Below are 19,760 nucleotides of genomic sequence, written 5' to 3' on the forward strand. Positions count from 1 at the left end.
ATTTCCCTGGCCACATCTGCAGTCCTCATGCCTCCCTGCAGCATACCAAAGGCACATTCACACAGATGAGCAGGGATCCTGGGCATCTTTCTTTTGGTGTTTTTCAGAGTCAGTAAAATGGCCTCTTTAGTGTCCTAAATTTTCATAACTGTGACCTTAATTGCCTACCGTCTGTAAGCTGTTAGTGCACCGTTCCACAGGTGCATGTTCATTAATTGTTCATGGTTCATTGAACAAACACGGGAAACAGTGTTTAAACCCTTTACAATGAAGATCTGTGAAGTTAATTTGTAAAAAAAAAAAAAATACAAATATGTTTGAAAGACAGGGTCCTGAAAAGGGGACATTTCTTTTTTTGGCTGAGTTTAGAGGAAAATCTGGTTCAGTCTTCATCTACTAGTGTCTGGTGGACAGCCTTAACCTTTCAGCTGGACAATAACCTTAAACACAAGGCCAAATCTACACTGGAGTTGCTTACCAAGAAGACTGTTCCTCTAAAGAGGGGCGGAGTTAGATTTTCAAGTAGATTTAAGTTAAAACTATGGCAAGACCTGAAAATGGTTGTCTAGCAATGATCAACAACCAATTTGTTGTACGTATGTCTATATTTAATTTTCTATAAATTAGCGAACATTTCTGAAAATGTTTTCACTTTGTCATTATGGGGTATTGTGTGTAGATGGGTAATCCATTTTCAATTCAGGCTGTAACATCAAAATATGTCATTAGTTATGGTATGAATACTTTCTAAAGGCACTGTATGTCGACGTTTCAGTTAAAGGTCTTTCTCAGTCTCCAAGTCTCTCTCGAGCCAACGATATGAATGCTGTTTGATATGAAACTAAAACAGTCTGTCTATCTGCTCCTCCCCAGACTATGACAACGAGGAGATCCTGACCTATGAGGAGATGGCTCTCTACCACCAGCCAGCCAATCGCAAGCGGCCCATTGCTCTGATTGGTCCTCCCAACTGTGGGCAGAACGAGCTAAGACAGAGACTGCTGTCCAGCGAGCCAGACAGATTTGGAGGAGCTGTCCCACGTAAGTGTGTTTGTGTGAATTCCTGTGTGCATTTTCAAGGGTTAACTTTCCCCTTGAACTGCACACCTCGGTGCTTAGTATTACTCAAGACATATAGAATTTGGTTCATGACAATTGTCATTTCTGTTAATTCCAGAAATGTTTAATGGTTTTGTGGCCGTTGTCTGTTCCCCTGTCCTGTTAATTTTTTAAATTTTTATTAAAAGCAATACAAATGTTGATAAAAGTGGGTTTATTCCAGACACGACACGCAACAGGCGTGATATGGAGGTGAGTGGGAGGGACTACCACTTCGTCTCTCGTCAGGCCTTTGACATGGACGCCACCGCGGGGAAGTTCATCGAGTCGGGAGACTTTGAGAAGAACCTGTACGGAACCAGTACCGACTCTGTCCGTCAACTCATTAACACGGGCAAGATCTGTCTGCTCTGTTTGCACACACAGGTGAGGACGGGAGGGAGTAGAGAGACGGAGGGAGGGGGAGAGGTAGGGAGAGGGGGCAAAGGCCTGTCTTCTGTGTCTGCACACCCAGGTGAGGTAAGGACGGGGAGAGAGGTGAGACCAACAGGGAAAAGAAGAGGATAAAGGCGTCTGCATGCTTCCCAGCCGAAACAGTTCGGACTAGTTGTTCAGGCACACAAAATATTTTCTTGAGGAAGCAGGGAAATCGGCAGCCAAAGTCTACGCCCCTTCATCGGTGATTGGTCAACAGTAGGGATTCTTCAATATCTTAAATTGTTTCTGACTATTTAGAGGAAGTGTGTACTGGCTACGGTATCTCAAAATGGACAAGTGGTACTATTGCTGCTTTTTTTCTTTCAAGCGTAGGTCTTTTTAAGGGAGTATGCGAGCATACACGCTCTAGCCAAACTAAAGCATGCTGATGCCTTAAGAGAGCATAAAATGTATGTTGCTGCTGTCTGACTGTGAGTCCCACCCCCTCTTTCTCTCTCCCCCTTCTTTCTCTCTCCTTTCTCTCGCTATAGTCGCTGAAGATTCTGCGTAACTCTGATCTGAAGCCTTACATAATCTTCATCGCTCCTCCCTCCCAAGAACGGTTGCGAGCCCTTCTGGCCAAGGAGAGCAAGAACCCAAAGGTAGTCATTTTAACACATCACAATCTGTTTTCTCATCTTTTTTTAGTAAGGTTTATCTAATAAGCCTTAGTAAAGTTAACTCACTTGACATCAAGCTAATGTAGTGACACATGCTCTGTGTTCCATCTCTTATCTCCTACCCTTTCTCTACCTAAGCCGGAGGAGCTGCGAGACATCATCGAGAAGGCCCGTGAGATGGAGCAGAACTTTGGCCACCTGTTTGACGCAGCCATCGTGAACACAGACCAGGACAAGGCATATCAGGAGCTGCTGAGGCTCATCAACAAACTGGACACTGAGCCACAGTGGGTCCCCTCCTCCTGGCTACGTTGAAGCAGCAATATAATACAGACACAACACTAACCTGACACAGCACTCACTGGTTCAATGAAGAGCTAGAGCTACCCTGGATCAAGGACATTAGTTGCCCAGGGGGAAGACAATTATTAGCTGAAAATTTGCCTTGACTCCATTCTCCAACCAGAATCACAGTATGAGACTAGTGGAAGATCCTCAATCAACACTCAATCTGAAGATGAATAAAACACTTAAAATGCTTATCACTACATGTGACGTTGAACTGAACTGAACTGAGCCGAGCTCTTCTCTTCCCTTCTGAGACTGCCTGGGGAAATTAATTATTGTCTTATTATTGCTCTGATTATTTGTCCTTTTTTCGTTGCTGGATTTCTCTTCACTAAATTAACTTTTCACATTCCAGAGAAGTATGTAAAGACTTGGCACTTGGTGGCAGAAATCGAATTAGTGCTTCTATTCTGCTTTTGATAACTATTTATAATTGTAAATATATTCTATTTTTAAGATGCTTTCGATAATAAGAAGAACCCATAGCTTCTATCTATGGCAGGGATGGGCAACTTTGATAGGGGTTGGGGCCACAAAAAAATCTCAACTCATCGTGAGGGGCTGCAGTGGCTTGCAGGTCTGCGTACCCACATCCATACCCAGACATGGTCAGAGCTTGCCTTAGCCTTTTGGGGGCTCTAAGTGAAATGTTGTTGGGCCCCCCACCCCACTTTGCGAGCATAAAATGTCTTTGGGGGAAGGGGGCAGTGAAAAACTTGTACACAAAACTATAGACACACACACTGGTTGTACCCTTGCTGTTTCCTTGACCCCGTGTGTGAGGTCAGGTGTGTGTGTTTGTTCAGTAATGTATCATCACGGATGTGATTTGCTCACCTAATGAAACCATTTGTGAGGTGATAACATCCCGGTGTAGGACTATGGGTCCTGATCAGTTATTTACTATATTGGGAATAGGGTGCCATTTGGGACGCAATCATGATCTCTGCATCTGGCCTCTATCCTCTAAACTAGAGCAGCCCTGCTTTCAAATACTATTTGGATAATTGAAAATAGAATTGTTTGAGAACGGTAATCCCTACCCAAACTGTCTCTCCAGGTCGGCAAAAAGCAAAACCTTAAAAGTATTTGAAAGATTTAAAATGCTATTTGAACCCTGGTCTGCACTAGAGCACTGTATAATGCTGGAGGTTCATCTGAATGGTGTTTTGACACCACATTAATTAGACAATCTGATTTGAGAGATGGTGAAGAGCCACTTTCTCCTACTTACCTTATACACTTTTCACACTATCATGCCAACCAAAACTGGAGTGTGCTGGCTCAGATATTTTCACATTTTCCTTTCCAGGAACTATGGTGGATCGTAACCAGGTCAGTGCAGTAAAGCTTGGCTCAGTAGTGTGAAAAGGGTACTGGAGGATAAACCAGTCCTAACACACTACACCCCTTACCTCTACCCAAGCACTACGAGTCATCGCTAAATAGAAAACTGTCCTGTCCCGAATCACAGGATTTAAACCAACAGTGATGATATTGAAGAAAGATTATTAGAGGTGTTTAAAAGTTATGACACTAAAATCTTGAGGGGTAACTTTATCTATGTCTTCATTTTCTTGATCTCAGTATTCGTCATGCACACTTCCTGTGCTAATCTGTAGGATTGTGACCATAGAAATTGAATTATATTTCTACATGTGTAACCAGCAGTATTCTATTCATGGAAAACACTAAGGAACATCTGAGCACCGCTGTCTGTGGGATTCTCTTAATAATCAATACTTCATAAATGCTTTGTTTGAAATCGATGCATTTTATAATTCACTTAAATGCATTATAACCTATCCAACTATGCTGTATTTTAATCCAGTAGTATTCACCTCATGCGACATCTTAAATGTGTGATTTTATTATTTGTCAGTGATTTTTCAAAGCTGTTATTGAAATTTTGTTCTACTTTTTGATATGGGTCTGAAATTAACTCGACCGAACTGAAAAATAGTTTGTTTTTGCATCTGGTGTTTATGATCATAGGTTTCAGCTCACCCTTGATTATAATATGCTGACTTTGTGTGATTGTCTTCGTGTGTGTGTGTGCATTCACAGAGACAGGACTGTCACTGTAATGCAGGCAAGTATTATCTCTAGTAGACAACGGGAAATAGTTTTGCAAAGACCATTTCACATTTATTTTTGGTTATTGATGATAATCATGGTGTATCTAGATACTTAACATTTGATATATTTATAATGTTAAAGATAGATTTAAGTACAGAGTAATGCACCTGTAGAATGATGACTCGAACGCCTATCCATCCCTCCGTTGTGGATCAAACTCCAGGAACCACTCAGTGCTAGCCTGATCCCGGATCTGTGTTTTTTACGCAGCTCCTCTGGCGTTTTGTCATGTTTCCCATAGAAGTTGGCTACATAGGGCCGTATTTAGTTTCTCAGAGTAGAAGTGCTGATTTAGGATCAGGTCATCCCTATTCATTGTTATTATTATCAAAAAGGGGGAAATTATCTTAGATCAGCACTCCTATTCTGAGAATGGTGGCCATTCAGATCTGGGACCAGTCTAGTTCAGAATGTCTATCCCTTTTTAGTATACACAGTACACACCTTGTGTAGATTTGCGCCGTTAACTGGGAAGTAGAACTAATGAATGTAAAGTTGCTGTATTATTAAAAATCACTTTCTTTAGATCTGTTTTTGTATGAATTATTCAAGTGGATTAAATACCAGATTGATAGAAGTAGAGGCGGGTTATTTGATTTATTCAGCACTGTTTAAAGAGCTGCTGTAGAAATTATAGGAATGTATGGTGATGCCAAGAGGTCAGACTACAGAGATTGTGGGGTCAGAGTTGATTGACACTAAAATATAGATAAGATAACGGAACTTGAGTGAGATTGAAACCTTTTTCATTGTATGATAATGTCCTCCTTTAAAATATCTGACAGGGGTATTAAAACATTTGGCACATTAATTTGAATCTCAAAGCAAGGTGGAGCCATTAAACTTAAATTACTTTTCTTGAACTAAGGCCAATCTCCTCAGACTTGGCGGCAGCATCAAGCGTAGTCAACAGCCACTCCCTTAGGGGGAAGAGTATGAGGTATGCACTAATTTCTATGCCATGTCATATGTAAGTGGTCAACTCAACACAGAAGTGTACAAACATTCCATGCCATGTGCTTTCCATGACATAGACTGACCCGGTGAATCCAAGTGAAAGCTATGATTCCTTATTGATGTCACTTTTTAAATCCACATTAATCAGTGTAGATGAAGTGGAGTAGATGGGTTAAAGAAGGATTTTTAAGCCTTGAGACAATTGAGGAACACTTTCGACACCTTGTAGAGTCTATGCAATGGCAAATTGAGGGCAAAAGCGGGGGTAAGTGCAACTCAAAAAAATGTATTTGTCACATGCACCGAATACACCTTACAGTGAAATGCTTACTTACAAGGCCTTAACTGACAATGCAGTTCAAGAAATAGTTTAAAATATTTACATAAATAAATGAAAGTAAAACAATAAAATAATATATACAGGGGGTACAGGTTAGTCAAGGTAATTTGTATATGGGGTAAAGTGACTGCATAGATAATAAATGGCGAGTGGCAGCAGTATAAAAACAAAGGGGCGGTGTCAATGTAAGTAGTCCTGGTGGCCATCTGATTAATTGTTCAGCAATCTTATGTCTTGGGGGTAGAAGCTGTTAAGGAGCCTTTTGGACCTAGACTTGGCGTTCCTTTAACAATTTTGGTCCTTCCTCTGACATCGCCTAGTATATAGGTTCTGGTTTGCATGACGCTTGGCCCCAGTAATGTACTGGGCCGAACGCACTACCCTCTGTAGCGCCGGTCGGATGGTGAGCAGTTGCTATACCAGGTGGTGATGCAACCAACCGGTCAGGATGCTCTCGATGGTGCAGCTGTATAACTTTTTGAGAATCTGGGGACCCATGCAAAATCTTTTCAGTCTCCTGGGGGGTAATATGTGTTGTAGTGCCCTCTTCACAACGGTCTTGGTGTGTTTGGACCATGATAGTTTATTGGTGATGTGGACACCAAGGAACTTAACTCTCGACCCGCTCCAATTCAGGCCCGTCGATGTGAATGGGTGCATGTTCGGCCCTCCTTTTCCTGTAGTCCACAATCAGCTCCTTTGTCTTGATCACGTTGAGGGAGAGGTTGTTGTCCTGGCACCACACTGCCAGGTCTCTGAGCTCCCTGTAGGCCGTCTCATCGTTGTCGGTGATCAGGCCTACCATTGTTGGAGTCGTGCTTGGCCACGCAGTCTTGGGTGTACAGGAGGGGACAAAGCACGCACCCCTGAGGGGCCCCCATGTTGAGGATGAACGTGGCAGATCTGTTGTTGCCTACCCTTACCACCTTACCGGCCCGTCAGAAAGTCCAGGATCCAGTTTCAGAGGGATGTAGTCCCAGGGTCCTTAGCTTAGTGATGAGCTTTGTGGGCACTATGGTGTTGAACACTGAGCTGTAGTCAATGAACAGCATTCTCACATAGGTGTTCCTTTTGTCTAGGAGGGAAAGACACTTGCCAGTTGGTCAGCGCACACGTCCTGGTATTCCGTCTGGCCCTGTTGCCTTGTGAATGTTGACCTGTTTAAAGGTCTTGTTCACATCGGCAATGGAGAGTGATCACACAGTCGTTATTGAACAGCTGGTGCTCTCATGCATGCTTCAGTGTTGCTTGCCTCAAAGAGAGTATAAAAGGCATTTAGCTCATCTGGTAGGCTTGCGTCACTGGGCAACTCATGGTTGGGTTTCCGTTTGTAGTCTAATAGTTGGCAAGCCCTGCCACATCTGTCGAGCGTCAGAGCCGGTGTAGTAGGATTCAATCTTAGTCCTGTAACTCAATATTAGGAAGGTGTTTTTAATGTTTTGTGTACTCTGTGTCTACCAGTGTCTTTGTTAAACTTGCTTCAAAACACTCACAGGGTGACACCTTGTGGAGAAATCACAAACTGCTAATTTCAATGGGAAATCTATTTGCTAAAATACCGATGGTATTTTTTTGGGTTGCATGTTTCCAGTTCCGCTTCCGGGTAAGTTTAAGTTGTCGCCTCGTTCACGCATGTTGATGAAACAGTCGAATTTTATCCCCTCAACTGATACATTTCAATTGCTACAGTTTAATGTAATAACTTATGATACAGACATATTCATATAGTTAAATCTCAAGTTGTGGATCTACTATATAAGGTGAGTATAACGTTTGATTGTGAAGTTCTGAAAGAATGAATGATTGGTGATGAACGGATGAGACTCAAAAGCGTTACGTTAGCTAGTTAACATTAGCTAACCTGTCCCTCAGGCTAGTATCCTATCGAGCTGGTTTTCTAGCTATATGTGAATGTGTTTTAGCTAGATAAGGTTGGTTAGATTTGCTTTGCTAGTTAACTAGAAACCCATCATTCAGAATAAGCTGGCAGTCACTGGCAGCTGTTTGCTACTGCAAGCTAACGTTAGCCTGCTACTTATACAGTACAAAGGTTTTCTTCCAACGTATACATCTGTTCACCTACTTAGTTCTCTGCCCATTATCATTTGCTATATAATGATCTACATTAGGAGGGACTGGTGCACTTCACATTACGATCTGCATTACGCCTGCTTGGCAAAGTGTGATAACATACAGGCAGAATGAGAATGCAATGACTACTATCCTCTGCTGCTTACTCACATACTTGAAATCATCTTGACCACCGAGTGCAGGATGCCATCGATCAGCTGTAGATTCTACCAGCACAGGTTTCCAGAGGTGGACGATGTGGTGATGGTCAACGTGCGCTCCATCGCAGAGATGGGAGCCTACGTAAGTCTACTGGAGTACAACAACATTGAAGGCATGATCCTCCTTAGCGAGTTGTCTCGCAGACGTATCCGCTCCATCAACAAACTCATCAGGATCGGACGCAACGAGTGTGTGGTCGTCATCCGAGTGGATAAGGAGAAAGGTGAGAGGTTGACATGTAGCCTGGTCCCATATTTTTTGTGTTGCCTTGCCAACTCTTGTCACAGATAACCATAGGATTTGGCAAGACAGAAATAGATCTGGGACTAAGCTAGTTGTCCTGTTCTCATTGTGATAGGAATATACTATACTTTACCGGTTCATTTCCCTGCTCTCTCTCTCTCTAGGTTACATTGATCTGTCCAAGAGAAGAGTTTCACCCGAGGAGGCAATCAAGTGCGAAGACAAATTCACCAAATCCAAAACGGTAGGTTATCTAAATCCTCGCATTATAAAGACTTAAAGTGCCAAAAGTCCTTGTTTTTACATGTCCCTTCCATGTACCCTCTGACTTCTAGGAAGATTTTAACCCACTTAAGCAAAGCCTTTCTCCAAGATTTTACCATCATTGTAAAGCCTTAGTTATTTGGTTGCTTTGATGGTTATTTCTGAACTTGATTATTTATTAGTGAGTAATTTACTGTCCCTCATTTATGGTCAACCCTGTTACGTGAACTGAACTATATTTATTATGGTGAAACTATTCCTTTTTAAATATATATTTTTTAAGATGCATTGAACATCTAATAGTCAAATCATAGTGTAAAAGCAGGTGAGCTAGTTCTGCTCTTTTTGGCAATTTTCTGGTGTTTTGTGGTGGGAAACTGAGTGGGTCGAGCATAACATGTCATTCATTACCTGTAGATAGAAAGGCTAGAATTGTTTAGTTTTTTAAAACGTTTTTGTGAAGCTTTCATTCAATTGCCGCTCCCTTTTGCACACGACGAGCTCCCATGTCACAGGGGGATTTATGCATGATTTAAGATTAAATCGTCAATCCTGTTACTTTATTTGGCACTTACGTTTACATTTGAGTAATTTGGCAGATGCTCTTATCCAGAGCATTCTTCTTAAAATACCTAGATGAGACACAACCACATATCACGCATGTAAGTACATTCTTCCTCAAATTTACTGTAGTCATTTTTATTTATTTAACCTCTTGATTGCTATTTATGACAATGTTCAAATTTGGTGAAATAAATGTTGTTTTTTTATATATATATATTTTTTTTACCAAAAAACACTTCTCAAACGTCGCAGAGTTGGTGGAACAACCCTAGTACAATATACTCTTTTGCCTTGGGCTGACAATGTAGAAGGGCTGGTTATGTTAAGTTTTGGTACTCTTAGATGTGTTGTCAACTGATATATTCAGATATAATTTCTGGAGGGGAACCTAGACTTGTGTGTCTTCTGTCATGACAGGTGTACAGCATATTGAGGCATGTGGCTGAGGTTCTGGAGTACACCAAAGATGAGCAGCTGGAGAGCCTGTTCACCCGCACCGCCTGGGTGTTTGATGAGAAGTACAAGCGGCCTGGATACGGAGCCTATGATGTCTTCAAACAGGCTGTGGCGTAAGTACTGACAACCTGGTCAGGGTTGGTGGACGGGATTCTCTTGTTTAGACATTTATCCACAAAAATATGATTTTCCATTCTTAGTTTCAAACAGACTTATGGAACTAGAAATGGAAGAAAAATATTCCATAGATTAGTCTCCTGGTTAGATACAAATCTGCCCAAGCGAGACTAGATGCAAATCTGTTTCTGTTGCATCAATAGACATATTATTTAGCTATTGCCCTGGACCTCCCAGGATTGAATGTGTTAATGACTGGTGTTTTGGCCCACAGGGACCCAGCAGTTTTAGATTGTCTGGACCTGACAGAGGAGGAGAAGGCTGTCCTCATTGACAACATCAACAGAAGACTGACCCCACAAGCTGTCAAAATCAGGGCAGGTATGTACACCTAACACTTACCTGGGTACATGTACATCATATACACAGCAGTGTCTTGGTGAATCTTGATATAGCATTATACTGTGTTAGCAGTGGCGGATTTAGGGAGAGGTGACATGGGCAGCCCAGGCTGACACGGCACGGGGCGCCCACACCATTTTTAAAATAATAATAATAATAATTTGGAATGGTGACATTTGTGCGATGGGTTATCTATCGCTCATTTGCACATTACATTTACATTTAAGTCATTTAGCAGACGCTCTTATCCAGAGCGACTTACAAATTGGTGCGTTCACCTTAAGACATCCAGTGGAACAGCCACTTTACAATAGTGCATCTAAATCTTTTAGGGGGGCGCATCATATCACATCAATGATATCATGTCACCGTGTGGGACTGTGGGTCAATTAACCTTGTCGGAGTGGGCGCCTGATTCTAGTTTATGAGCTAGGCATGCTACTGCCTGGGAAGGTCTCCAACTCAGAAGTACGAGATGAGGAGGGGCGGGGGTAGGTTGACCTCAGGTCTCCCCACTGGAAGCCCGAGGTAGGGGGAGCGGGGGAATCTGTCAAATAGCACACCTCTAACTTTTTACAGTACTAATGCAATTAGTTGTGCAATTTAGTTTGTGTTTCTTGTTTGACGTGTAATAAGCAGGTTCTCTTCTTTATAAGTGTGTTATTCTATTTGTGTGTGTGTGTAATATAGGATTTGTGCAATTTAGTTTTATTTGTGTTTTTTTTGTTAGTAATAGTGTAATAATTCAATAATTTTTTTCTTTGTATTTATATACACTTTGTTTCTATTTGTCTTTGTTATTACTTTTTGATATTTATTAGTCTTACTTTTGTATATTTATATAGTTTAAAATGTTATGATTATTTGTGTTGTTCCAAATGTCTGAAGGGGGGTTCGCCCAGGGAGCCATACAAGCTAGAACTGCCACTGTGTGTTAGAATAATATTTTTGGGAACCCACTTAAGCCAACTCCCATGTCTCCCTCAGACATTGAGGTGGCCTGTTACGGGTATGAGGGGATTGATGCTGTCAAAGAAGCGTTGAGGGCGGGGCTGGGCTGCTCCACAGACGCCATGCCAATCAAGGTAAATAAAACAACAAACACCCCTCAATAGTCCGTTTTTTTTACGGACCCAGATTAAACAGTATAATCCTAGACCATTGGTATTCAGACTTTTTCAGCAGGGAACCCTTTTTTTCCCCCCAATAATTTATTTCCTTAAATGGTTTTATATACACTACCATTCAAAAGTTTGGGGTCACTTAGAAATGTCCTTGTTTTTTAAAGAAAATCAGGTTTTGTCCATTTAAATAATATCAAATTGATCGGAAATACAGTGTAGACATTGTTAATGTTGTAAAATTACTATTGTAGCTGAAAATGGCAGATCTTTTATGGAATATCTACATAGGCGTACAGAGGCCCAAGGCTAATTGATCATTAGAAAACCCTTTTGCAATTATGTTAGCATAGCTGAAAACTGATTTAAAGAAGCAATAAAACTGGCCTTCTTTAGACTAGTTGAGTATCTGGAGCATCAGCATTTGTGGGTTTGATTACAGGCTCAAACTGGCCAGAAACAAATAACTTTCTTCTGAAACCCGTCCATCTATTCTTGTTCTGAGCAATGAAGACTATTCCATGCGAGAAATTGCCAAGAAACTGAAGATCTTGTACAACGCTGTGTGCTACTCCCTTCACAGAACAGCGCAAACTGGCCCTAGCCAGAATGGAAAGAGGAGTGGGAGGCACAACTGAGCAAGAGGGCAAGTACATTAGTGTCCTAGTTTGAGAAACAGAAGCCTCACAAGTCCTCAACTGGCAGCTTCAATAAATAGTACCCGCAAAACACCAGTTTCAACGTCAACAGTGAAGAGGCAACTCCGGGATGCTGGCCTTCTAGGCAGAGTTGCAAAGAAAAGGCCATATCTCAGACTGGCCAGTAAAAAGAAAATATTAAGATGGGCAAAATTACAGACACTGAACAGAGGAAGATTGGAAAAAAGTGTTATGGACAGACTAATCTAAGTTTGAGGTGTTCGGATCACAAAGAAGAACATTCATGAGACGCAGAAAAAATGAAAAGATGCTGGAGGAGTGCTTAACGCCATCTGTCAAGCATGGTGGAGGCAATGTGATGGTCTGGGGGTGCTTTGGTGGTGGTAAAGTGGGAGATTTGTTCAGGGTAAAAATAATCTTGAAGAAGGAAGGCTATCACTCCATTTTGCAACGCCTTGCCATACCCTGTGGACGGTGCTTAATTAGAACCAATTTCCTCCTACAACAGGACAATGACCCAAAGCACAGCTCCAAACTATGCAAAAACTATTTGGGGGAAGAAGCAGTCAGCTGGTATTCTGTCTAATGGAGTGACCAGCACAGTCACCGGATCTCAACCCTATTGAGCTGTTGTGGGAGCAGCCTGACCGTATGGTATGTAACAAGTGCCCATCAAGCCAATCCAACTTGTGGGAGGTGCTTCAGGAAGCACGGGGTGAAATCTCTTCAGATAACCGCAACAAATTGACAACTAGAATGCCAAAGGTCTGCAAGGCTGTAATTGCTGCAAATGGAGGATTCTTTGACGAAAGCAAAGTTTGAAGGACATTATTTTTTCAATTAAAAATCATTATTTATAACCTTGTCAACGTCTTGACTATATTTCCTATTCATTTTTCAACTAATTTCATGTATGTTTTCATGGAAAACAAGGATATTTCTAATCCTAGTAAAAATTCCCTTTCTTGGGCCAGTTAGGATGACCACTTTATTTTAAGAATGTGAAATGTCAGAATAATGGTAGAGTGATTTATTTCAGCTTTTATTTATTTCATCACATTCCCAGTGGGTCAGAAGTTTTTATAAGCACTCAATTAATATTTGGTAGCATTGCCTTTAAATTGTTGGGTCTAACATTTTGGAAAGCCTTCCATAAGCTTCCCACAATAAGTTGGGTGAATTTTGGCCCATTCCTCCTGGCAGAGCTGGTGGAACTGCTTCAGGTTTTGTAGGCCTCCTTGCTCGCACATGCTTTTTCAGTTTTGCCCACAAATTTTCTATAGGATTGAGGTCAGGGCTTTGTGATGGCACATCCAATACCTTGACTTTGTTGTCCTTAAGCCATTTTGCCACAACTTTGAAAGTATGCTTGGGGTCATTGTCCATTTGGAAGACCCATTTGTGACCAAGCTTTAACTTGTCTTGAGATGTTGCTTCAATATATCCACATAATTTTCCTGCCTCATGATGCCATCTATTTTGTGAAGTGCACCAGTCCCTCCTGCAGCAAAGCACCCCACAACATGATGCTGCCACCCCGTGCTTCATGGTTGGGATGGTGTTTTTCGGCTTGCAAGCCTCCCCTTTTTCCTCCAAATATAATGGTCATTATGTAAACTTCTGACCCACTGGAATTGCGATACAGTGAAATAATCTGTCTGTAAACAATTGATGGGAAAATTACTTGTCATGCACAAAGTAGATGTCCTAACCGACTTGCCAAAATGATAGTTCAACAAGAAATTTGTGGAGTGGTTGAAAAATGAGTTTTAATGAATCCAACCTAAGTGTATGTAAACTTCCGACTTCAACTGTTCATACATACATACAGCTCAGGACAAAAATGAAGAGACCACTGCAATGATCAGTTTCTCTGGTTTTACTATTTATAGGTCTATGGCAACTGGTCAAAATAACAAACAATATGCAGTGTTGTCAGACCTCGAATAATGCAAAGAATATAAGTTAATATTCATTTTTAAACAACTCAATACAAATGTTTTAATTTAGGAAGAGTTCAGAAATAAATATTTGGTGGAATAACCCTGATTTTCAATCACAGCTTTCATGCGTCTTGGCTTGCTCTCCACCAGTCTTTCACATTGATGTTGGGTGACATTATGCCCCTCCTGGCGCAAAAATTCAAGCAGCTCAGCTTTGTTTGATGGCTTGTGACTATCCATATTCCTGTTGATCACATTCCAGAGGTTTTCAGTTGTCATTTTCTGAAAAGAAATGCTCTAGTTGACAATATTTTTATTTGGAAATTGGGAGGAATGTTGTCAGTAATTTATAGAATAAAACAAAAATGTTAATTTTACCCAAACACATACCCATAAATAGTAAAGCCAGAGAAACTGATCGTTTTGCAGTGGTCATTTTGCAGTATTCAGAGCCCTTGACTTTTTCCAAATTTTGATACTTTACAGCCTTATTCTAAAATGGATTAAATTGTTTTTCCCCCCTCATGTATCTACACACAATACCCAAAAATGGAAAAGCAACAACAGGTTTTTAGACATTTTAGCAAATGTGTATTTAAAAAAATATATTAAAAAAATATCACATTTACATAAGTATTCAGAACCTGTACTCCTCCATGCTTCACGGTGGAATCCACACATGTGGAGATCATCCGTTCACCTACTCTGCGTCTTACAAAGACACTGCGGTTGGAACCAAAAATCTTGAATTTGGACTCATTAGACCAAAGCACAGATTTCCACCAGTCTAATGTCCATTGCTTGTGTTTCTTGGCCCAAACAAGTCTCTTGTTCTTATTGATGTCCTTTAGTAGTGGATTCTTTGCAGCAATTCGACCATGAAGGCCTGATTCACAGTCTCCTCTGAACAGTTGAATGTTGAGATGTGTCTGTTACTTGAGCATTTATTTGGGCTTTCAATTCCTGAGGCTGGAAACTCTAATAAACGTATCCTCTGCAGCAGAGGTAACTCTGGAAGAAGCAGTCAGCTGGTATTCTGTCTAATGGAGTGACCAGCACAGTCACCGGATCTCAACCCTATTGAGCTGTTGTGGGAGCAGCCTGACCGTATGGTATGTAACAAGTGCCCATCAAGCCAATCCAACTTGTGGGAGGTGCTTCAGGAAGCACGGGGTGAAATCTCTTCAGATAACCGCAACAAATTGACAACTAGAATGCCAAAGGTCTGCAAGGCTGTAATTGCTGCAAATGGAGGATTCTTTGACGAAAGCAAAGTTTGAAGGACATTATTTTTTCAATTAAAAATCATTATTTATAACCTTGTCAACGTCTTGACTATATTTCCTATTCATTTTTCAACTAATTTCATGTATGTTTTCATGGAAAACAAGGATATTTCTAATCCTAGTAAAAATTCCCTTTCTTGGGCCAGTTAGGATGACCACTTTATTTTAAGAATGTGAAATGTCAGAATAATGGTAGAGTGATTTATTTCAGCTTTTATTTATTTCATCACATTCCCAGTGGGTCAGAAGTTTTTATAAGCACTCAATTAATATTTGGTAGCATTGCCTTTAAATTGTTGGGTCTAACATTTTGGAAAGCCTTCCATAAGCTTCCCACAATAAGTTGGGTGAATTTTGGCCCATTCCTCCTGGCAGAGCTGGTGGAACTGCTTCAGGTTTTGTAGGCCTCCTTGCTCGCACATGCTTTTTCAGTTTTGCCCACAAATTTTCTATAGGATTGAGGTCAGGGCTTTGTGATGGCACATCCAATACCTTGACTTTGTTGTCCTTAAGCCATTTTGCCACAACTTTGAAAGTATGCTTGGGGTCATTGTCCATTTGGAAGACCCATTTGTGACCAAGCTTTAACTTGTCTTGAGATGTTGCTTCAATATATCCACATAATTTTCCTGCCTCATGATGCCATCTATTTTGTGAAGTGCACCAGTCCCTCCTGCAGCAAAGCACCCCCACAACATGATGCTGCCACCCCCGTGCTTCATGGTTGGGATGGTGTTTTTCGGCTTGCAAGCCTCCCCCTTTTTCCTCCAAATATAATGGTCATTATGTAAACTTCTGACCCACTGGAATTGCGATACAGTGAAATAATCTGTCTGTAAACAATTGATGGGAAAATTACTTGTCATGCACAAAGTAGATGTCCTAACCGACTTGCCAAAATGATAGTTCAACAAGAAATTTGTGGAGTGGTTGAAAAATGAGTTTTAATGAATCCAACCTAAGTGTATGTAAACTTCCGACTTCAACTGTTCATACATACATACAGCTCAGGACAAAAATGAAGAGACCACTGCAATGATCAGTTTCTCTGGTTTTACTATTTATAGGTCTATGGCAACTGGTCAAAATAACAAACAATATGCAGTGTTGTCAGACCTCGAATAATGCAAAGAATATAAGTTAATATTCATTTTTAAACAACTCAATACAAATGTTTTAATTTAGGAAGAGTTCAGAAATAAATATTTGGTGGAATAACCCTGATTTTCAATCACAGCTTTCATGCGTCTTGGCTTGCTCTCCACCAGTCTTTCACATTGATGTTGGGTGACATTATGCCCCTCCTGGCGCAAAAATTCAAGCAGCTCAGCTTTGTTTGATGGCTTGTGACTATCCATATTCCTGTTGATCACATTCCAGAGGTTTTCAGTTGTCATTTTCTGAAAAGAAATGCTCTAGTTGACAATATTTTTATTTGGAAATTGGGAGGAATGTTGTCAGTAATTTATAGAATAAAACAAAATGTTAATTTTACCCAAACACATACCCATAAATAGTAAAGCCAGAGAAACTGATCGTTTTGCAGTGGTCATTTTGCAGTATTCAGAGCCCTTGACTTTTTCCAAATTTTGATACTTTACAGCCTTATTCTAAAATGGATTAAATTGTTTTTCCCCTCATGTATCTACACACAATACCCAAAAATGGAAAAGCAACAACAGGTTTTTAGACATTTTAGCAAATGTGTATTTAAAAATATATTAAAAAATATCACATTTACATAAGTATTCAGAACCTGTACTCCTCCATGCTTCACGGTGGAATCCACACATGTGGAGATCATCCGTTCACCTACTCTGCGTCTTACAAAGACACTGCGGTTGGAACCAAAAATCTTGAATTTGGACTCATTAGACCAAAGCACAGATTTCCACCAGTCTAATGTCCATTGCTTGTGTTTCTTGGCCCAAACAAGTCTCTTGTTCTTATTGATGTCCTTTAGTAGTGGATTCTTTGCAGCAATTCGACCATGAAGGCCTGATTCACAGTCTCCTCTGAACAGTTGAATGTTGAGATGTGTCTGTTACTTGAGCATTTATTTGGGCTTTCAATTCCTGAGGCTGGAAACTCTAATAAACGTATCCTCTGCAGCAGAGGTAACTCTGGAACTTACTTTCCTGTGGCGGTCCTCATGAGAGCCAGTTTCATCATAGCGCTTGATGATTTTTGCGACTGCACTTAAAGAAACTTTTTCAACGTTCTTGAAATGTTCCATATTGACTGAAATTCATGTCTTAAAGTAATGATGGACTGTCGTTTAACTTTGCCTATTTGAGCTGTTCATGCCATAATATGGCTGTCTTCCACCCCTACTTTGTCACAACACATCAAGGAAAGAAATTCCACAAATTAACTTTTAACAAGACACACCTGTTAACTGAAATGCATTCCAGGTGACTACCTCATGAAGCTGGTTGAGAGAGTGTCAATGGTGTGCAAAGCTGTCATCAAGGCAAAGGATGGCTACTTTGAAGAGTCTCAAATATAAAAAATATATTTTTTGGTTAGATGATTCCACATTGGTTATTTCATAGTGTGATGTCTTCACTATTATTCTACAATAAAGAATAAAGAAAAACCCTTGAAATGAGTAGGTGTGTCCAAACTCTTGACTGGTACTGTATACACATTAAAAATATATATTAAAAAAGACAAAAGCATCCACTGAAAGTGACTTTTAGTCCAAGATCTGTGTCAGGGAAAAGGCTGTATGTAATCACAACATTTTGGGTCCCTGACAGATTAATCTGATAGCGCCGCCGCGCTACGTCATGACCACCACCACACTGGAGCGCACAGAAGGTCTCTCTGTCCTCAACCAGGCCATGGCTGCCATCAAAGAGAAGATTGAGGAGAAGCGAGGCGTGTTTAACATCCAGATGGAGGTCAGTACAATTACCTTATTGTCATAAGTTACATAAAATCATGTTTGCTGTATTTTAATACACTATAGAAAGAGGGGGACAATGGAAAGTCCAAGGTGGGGTGGTTAGAAGTTTCATGTAAATAAAAAATATTTAAAAATCTTGCATTAAAACAGTATTATAAACAGCAACAATGTTCAGGACATTGCACCTTCAATGTCCATGTGTTAATGTCTTATGTTTTCCTCCCCTCCAGGCGAAGGTTGTGACAGACATAGATGAGACAGAGCTGGCCCGTCAGCTGGAGCAACTGGAGAGAGAGAACGCTGAGGTGGACGGAGATGACGAAGATGGAGAGATGGAGGCCAAGGCAGAGGACTAAACTAGATGAAGAACTGAGGGATTGGATATGACGACGAGACCAATTATACATATGCAGTCCAGAGCATGTATTCATAAAGCATCTGAGTAGGAGTGCTGGTCTAGGTTCAGACCACCCCACCCCATATGTAATCTTATGCATAATGATCTAAAAGGCGAAACTTATCCTAGATCAGAACTCCTATTTTGAGATATTTCATGAATACAGGCCCTGTCTGATGAGATGACGAACTTCGTGTCAAATCAAGCATTCTAGAACGTCTCTCCAACTGAACCCTTTGGATCAGTAGCAGGGACCCTCTCAGGGAGACGGATAGAGAGATGGCTACAGGCACTGACTGTCATACTGCCAAACACAGGGCTGGGAAAGGCCTCTGTGATTATACCAATGGACACAATAACAACTGAAAATGATCACTGAACCCTAGCTGTTTGAATTGCATCAGAACGGGTGGGTTGGGGTAGGATTAGCCTATTTGTGCTGTAGCCAACTTCTCTCTGTGTGGCTACAGCACATATAATACAAAATGGGACAAGGCTTGGGTTGGTGGTAGCCTGGTCCCGTGCTGAATGTTCTTTAACCAACTCTTTGTGACACATACAGTATAGGACCAGGCTAGAGTGAGTAGGGGTTTTGATAGATTCTGAGAATATAATAAGATGAGTGTTTTATATATAGCAAGGACATATTTTAGGAATGAGCACTTTTGAAAGTGGCCTTGACTTTCTCCCCAACTCCATGAAAGGACGATAGCTTTCTTGTCGTTTTCCAGCTCAATATGGTTCAAGTGAAATGTCGGAAGGGAGAGTATAATGCTCACCTAACCAACTCACACAGATCTTTATAACTTAGGGTGCATTCTGGATGTATTTCTATTTTGACAGGACTACATTCTTAACATTACATTAAACAAATAAAAAAGTACCTTTGTGTTGTCAGGTTAGAAGTGATTGAAAGTGAAGCATGCACTTAAATTAAATGTGGGATGCAGTTATAGCAGAAACTGTTTCAGAAAGGTCCATGTGAGTACTCTAGCCTTTATCAAAGATTTTAAATAAGATGTTTTATTGTTGTCACATACACAGGATATGTACAGTGAAATGTGTTGCTTTATATGGTCTGCCATAGCAGTATCAGCACACCTGGAGCAAATTAAGGTTAAGTGCCTTGCTCAAGGGCAAATCAACCTTTGCGGCTGGGTTACTA

General features: G+C 40.8%; 2 protein-coding genes across 6 annotated transcripts in view; both read left to right on the forward strand.

Moving 5' to 3' along the window:
* The window catches only part of LOC115145962 (protein PALS1-like), a 62,737-nt gene extending 57,569 nt beyond the window's left edge, over positions 1–5,168 (forward strand). For all 5 annotated transcript variants that reach the window (XM_029687681.2, XM_029687679.2, XM_029687680.2 and 2 more), the window contains 4 exons: positions 874–1,041; positions 1,283–1,485; positions 2,028–2,138; positions 2,295–5,168. In XM_029687681.2, the coding sequence (XP_029543541.2) occupies positions 874–1,041; positions 1,283–1,485; positions 2,028–2,138; positions 2,295–2,471 (659 nt within the window). In that variant the 3' untranslated portion in view covers positions 2,472–5,168. The remainder of the gene's footprint in view (positions 1–873; positions 1,042–1,282; positions 1,486–2,027; positions 2,139–2,294) is intronic.
* A 2,364-nt stretch (positions 5,169–7,532) lies between these two features.
* On the forward strand, positions 7,533–19,478 carry LOC115145964 (eukaryotic translation initiation factor 2 subunit 1-like). The gene is made up of 8 exons (XM_029687683.1): positions 7,533–7,700; positions 8,214–8,455; positions 8,640–8,719; positions 9,721–9,872; positions 10,151–10,257; positions 11,266–11,363; positions 18,050–18,193; positions 18,429–19,478. The coding sequence occupies exons 2-8, from the start codon at positions 8,215–8,217 to the stop codon at positions 18,552–18,554; spliced, it is 948 nt and encodes a 315-aa protein (XP_029543543.1). The 5' UTR covers positions 7,533–7,700; position 8,214; the 3' UTR covers positions 18,555–19,478.
* The last annotated feature ends 282 nt before the right edge of the window (positions 19,479–19,760 follow it).

Source organism: Oncorhynchus nerka, linkage group LG18, assembly GCF_034236695.1.
Source record: "Oncorhynchus nerka isolate Pitt River linkage group LG18, Oner_Uvic_2.0, whole genome shotgun sequence".
Classification (NCBI taxonomy): Eukaryota; Metazoa; Chordata; class Actinopteri; order Salmoniformes; family Salmonidae; genus Oncorhynchus; species Oncorhynchus nerka.

What these genes read in the sequence shown, in the direction of transcription:
- LOC115145964 (XM_029687683.1), top strand. Translation starts at nt 8,215, where the DNA reads ATGCCATCGATCAGCTGTAGATTCTACCAGCACAGGTTTCCAGAGGTG. An exon ending in CCGAGTGGATAAGGAGAAAG is followed by an intron (nt 8,456 to 8,639) that starts GTGAGAGGTTGA and finishes CTCTCTCTCTAG; the next exon opens with GTTACATTGATCTGTCCAAG. An exon ending in GTCTTCAAACAGGCTGTGGC is followed by an intron (nt 9,873 to 10,150) that starts GTAAGTACTGAC and finishes TTTGGCCCACAG; the next exon opens with GGACCCAGCAGTTTTAGATT.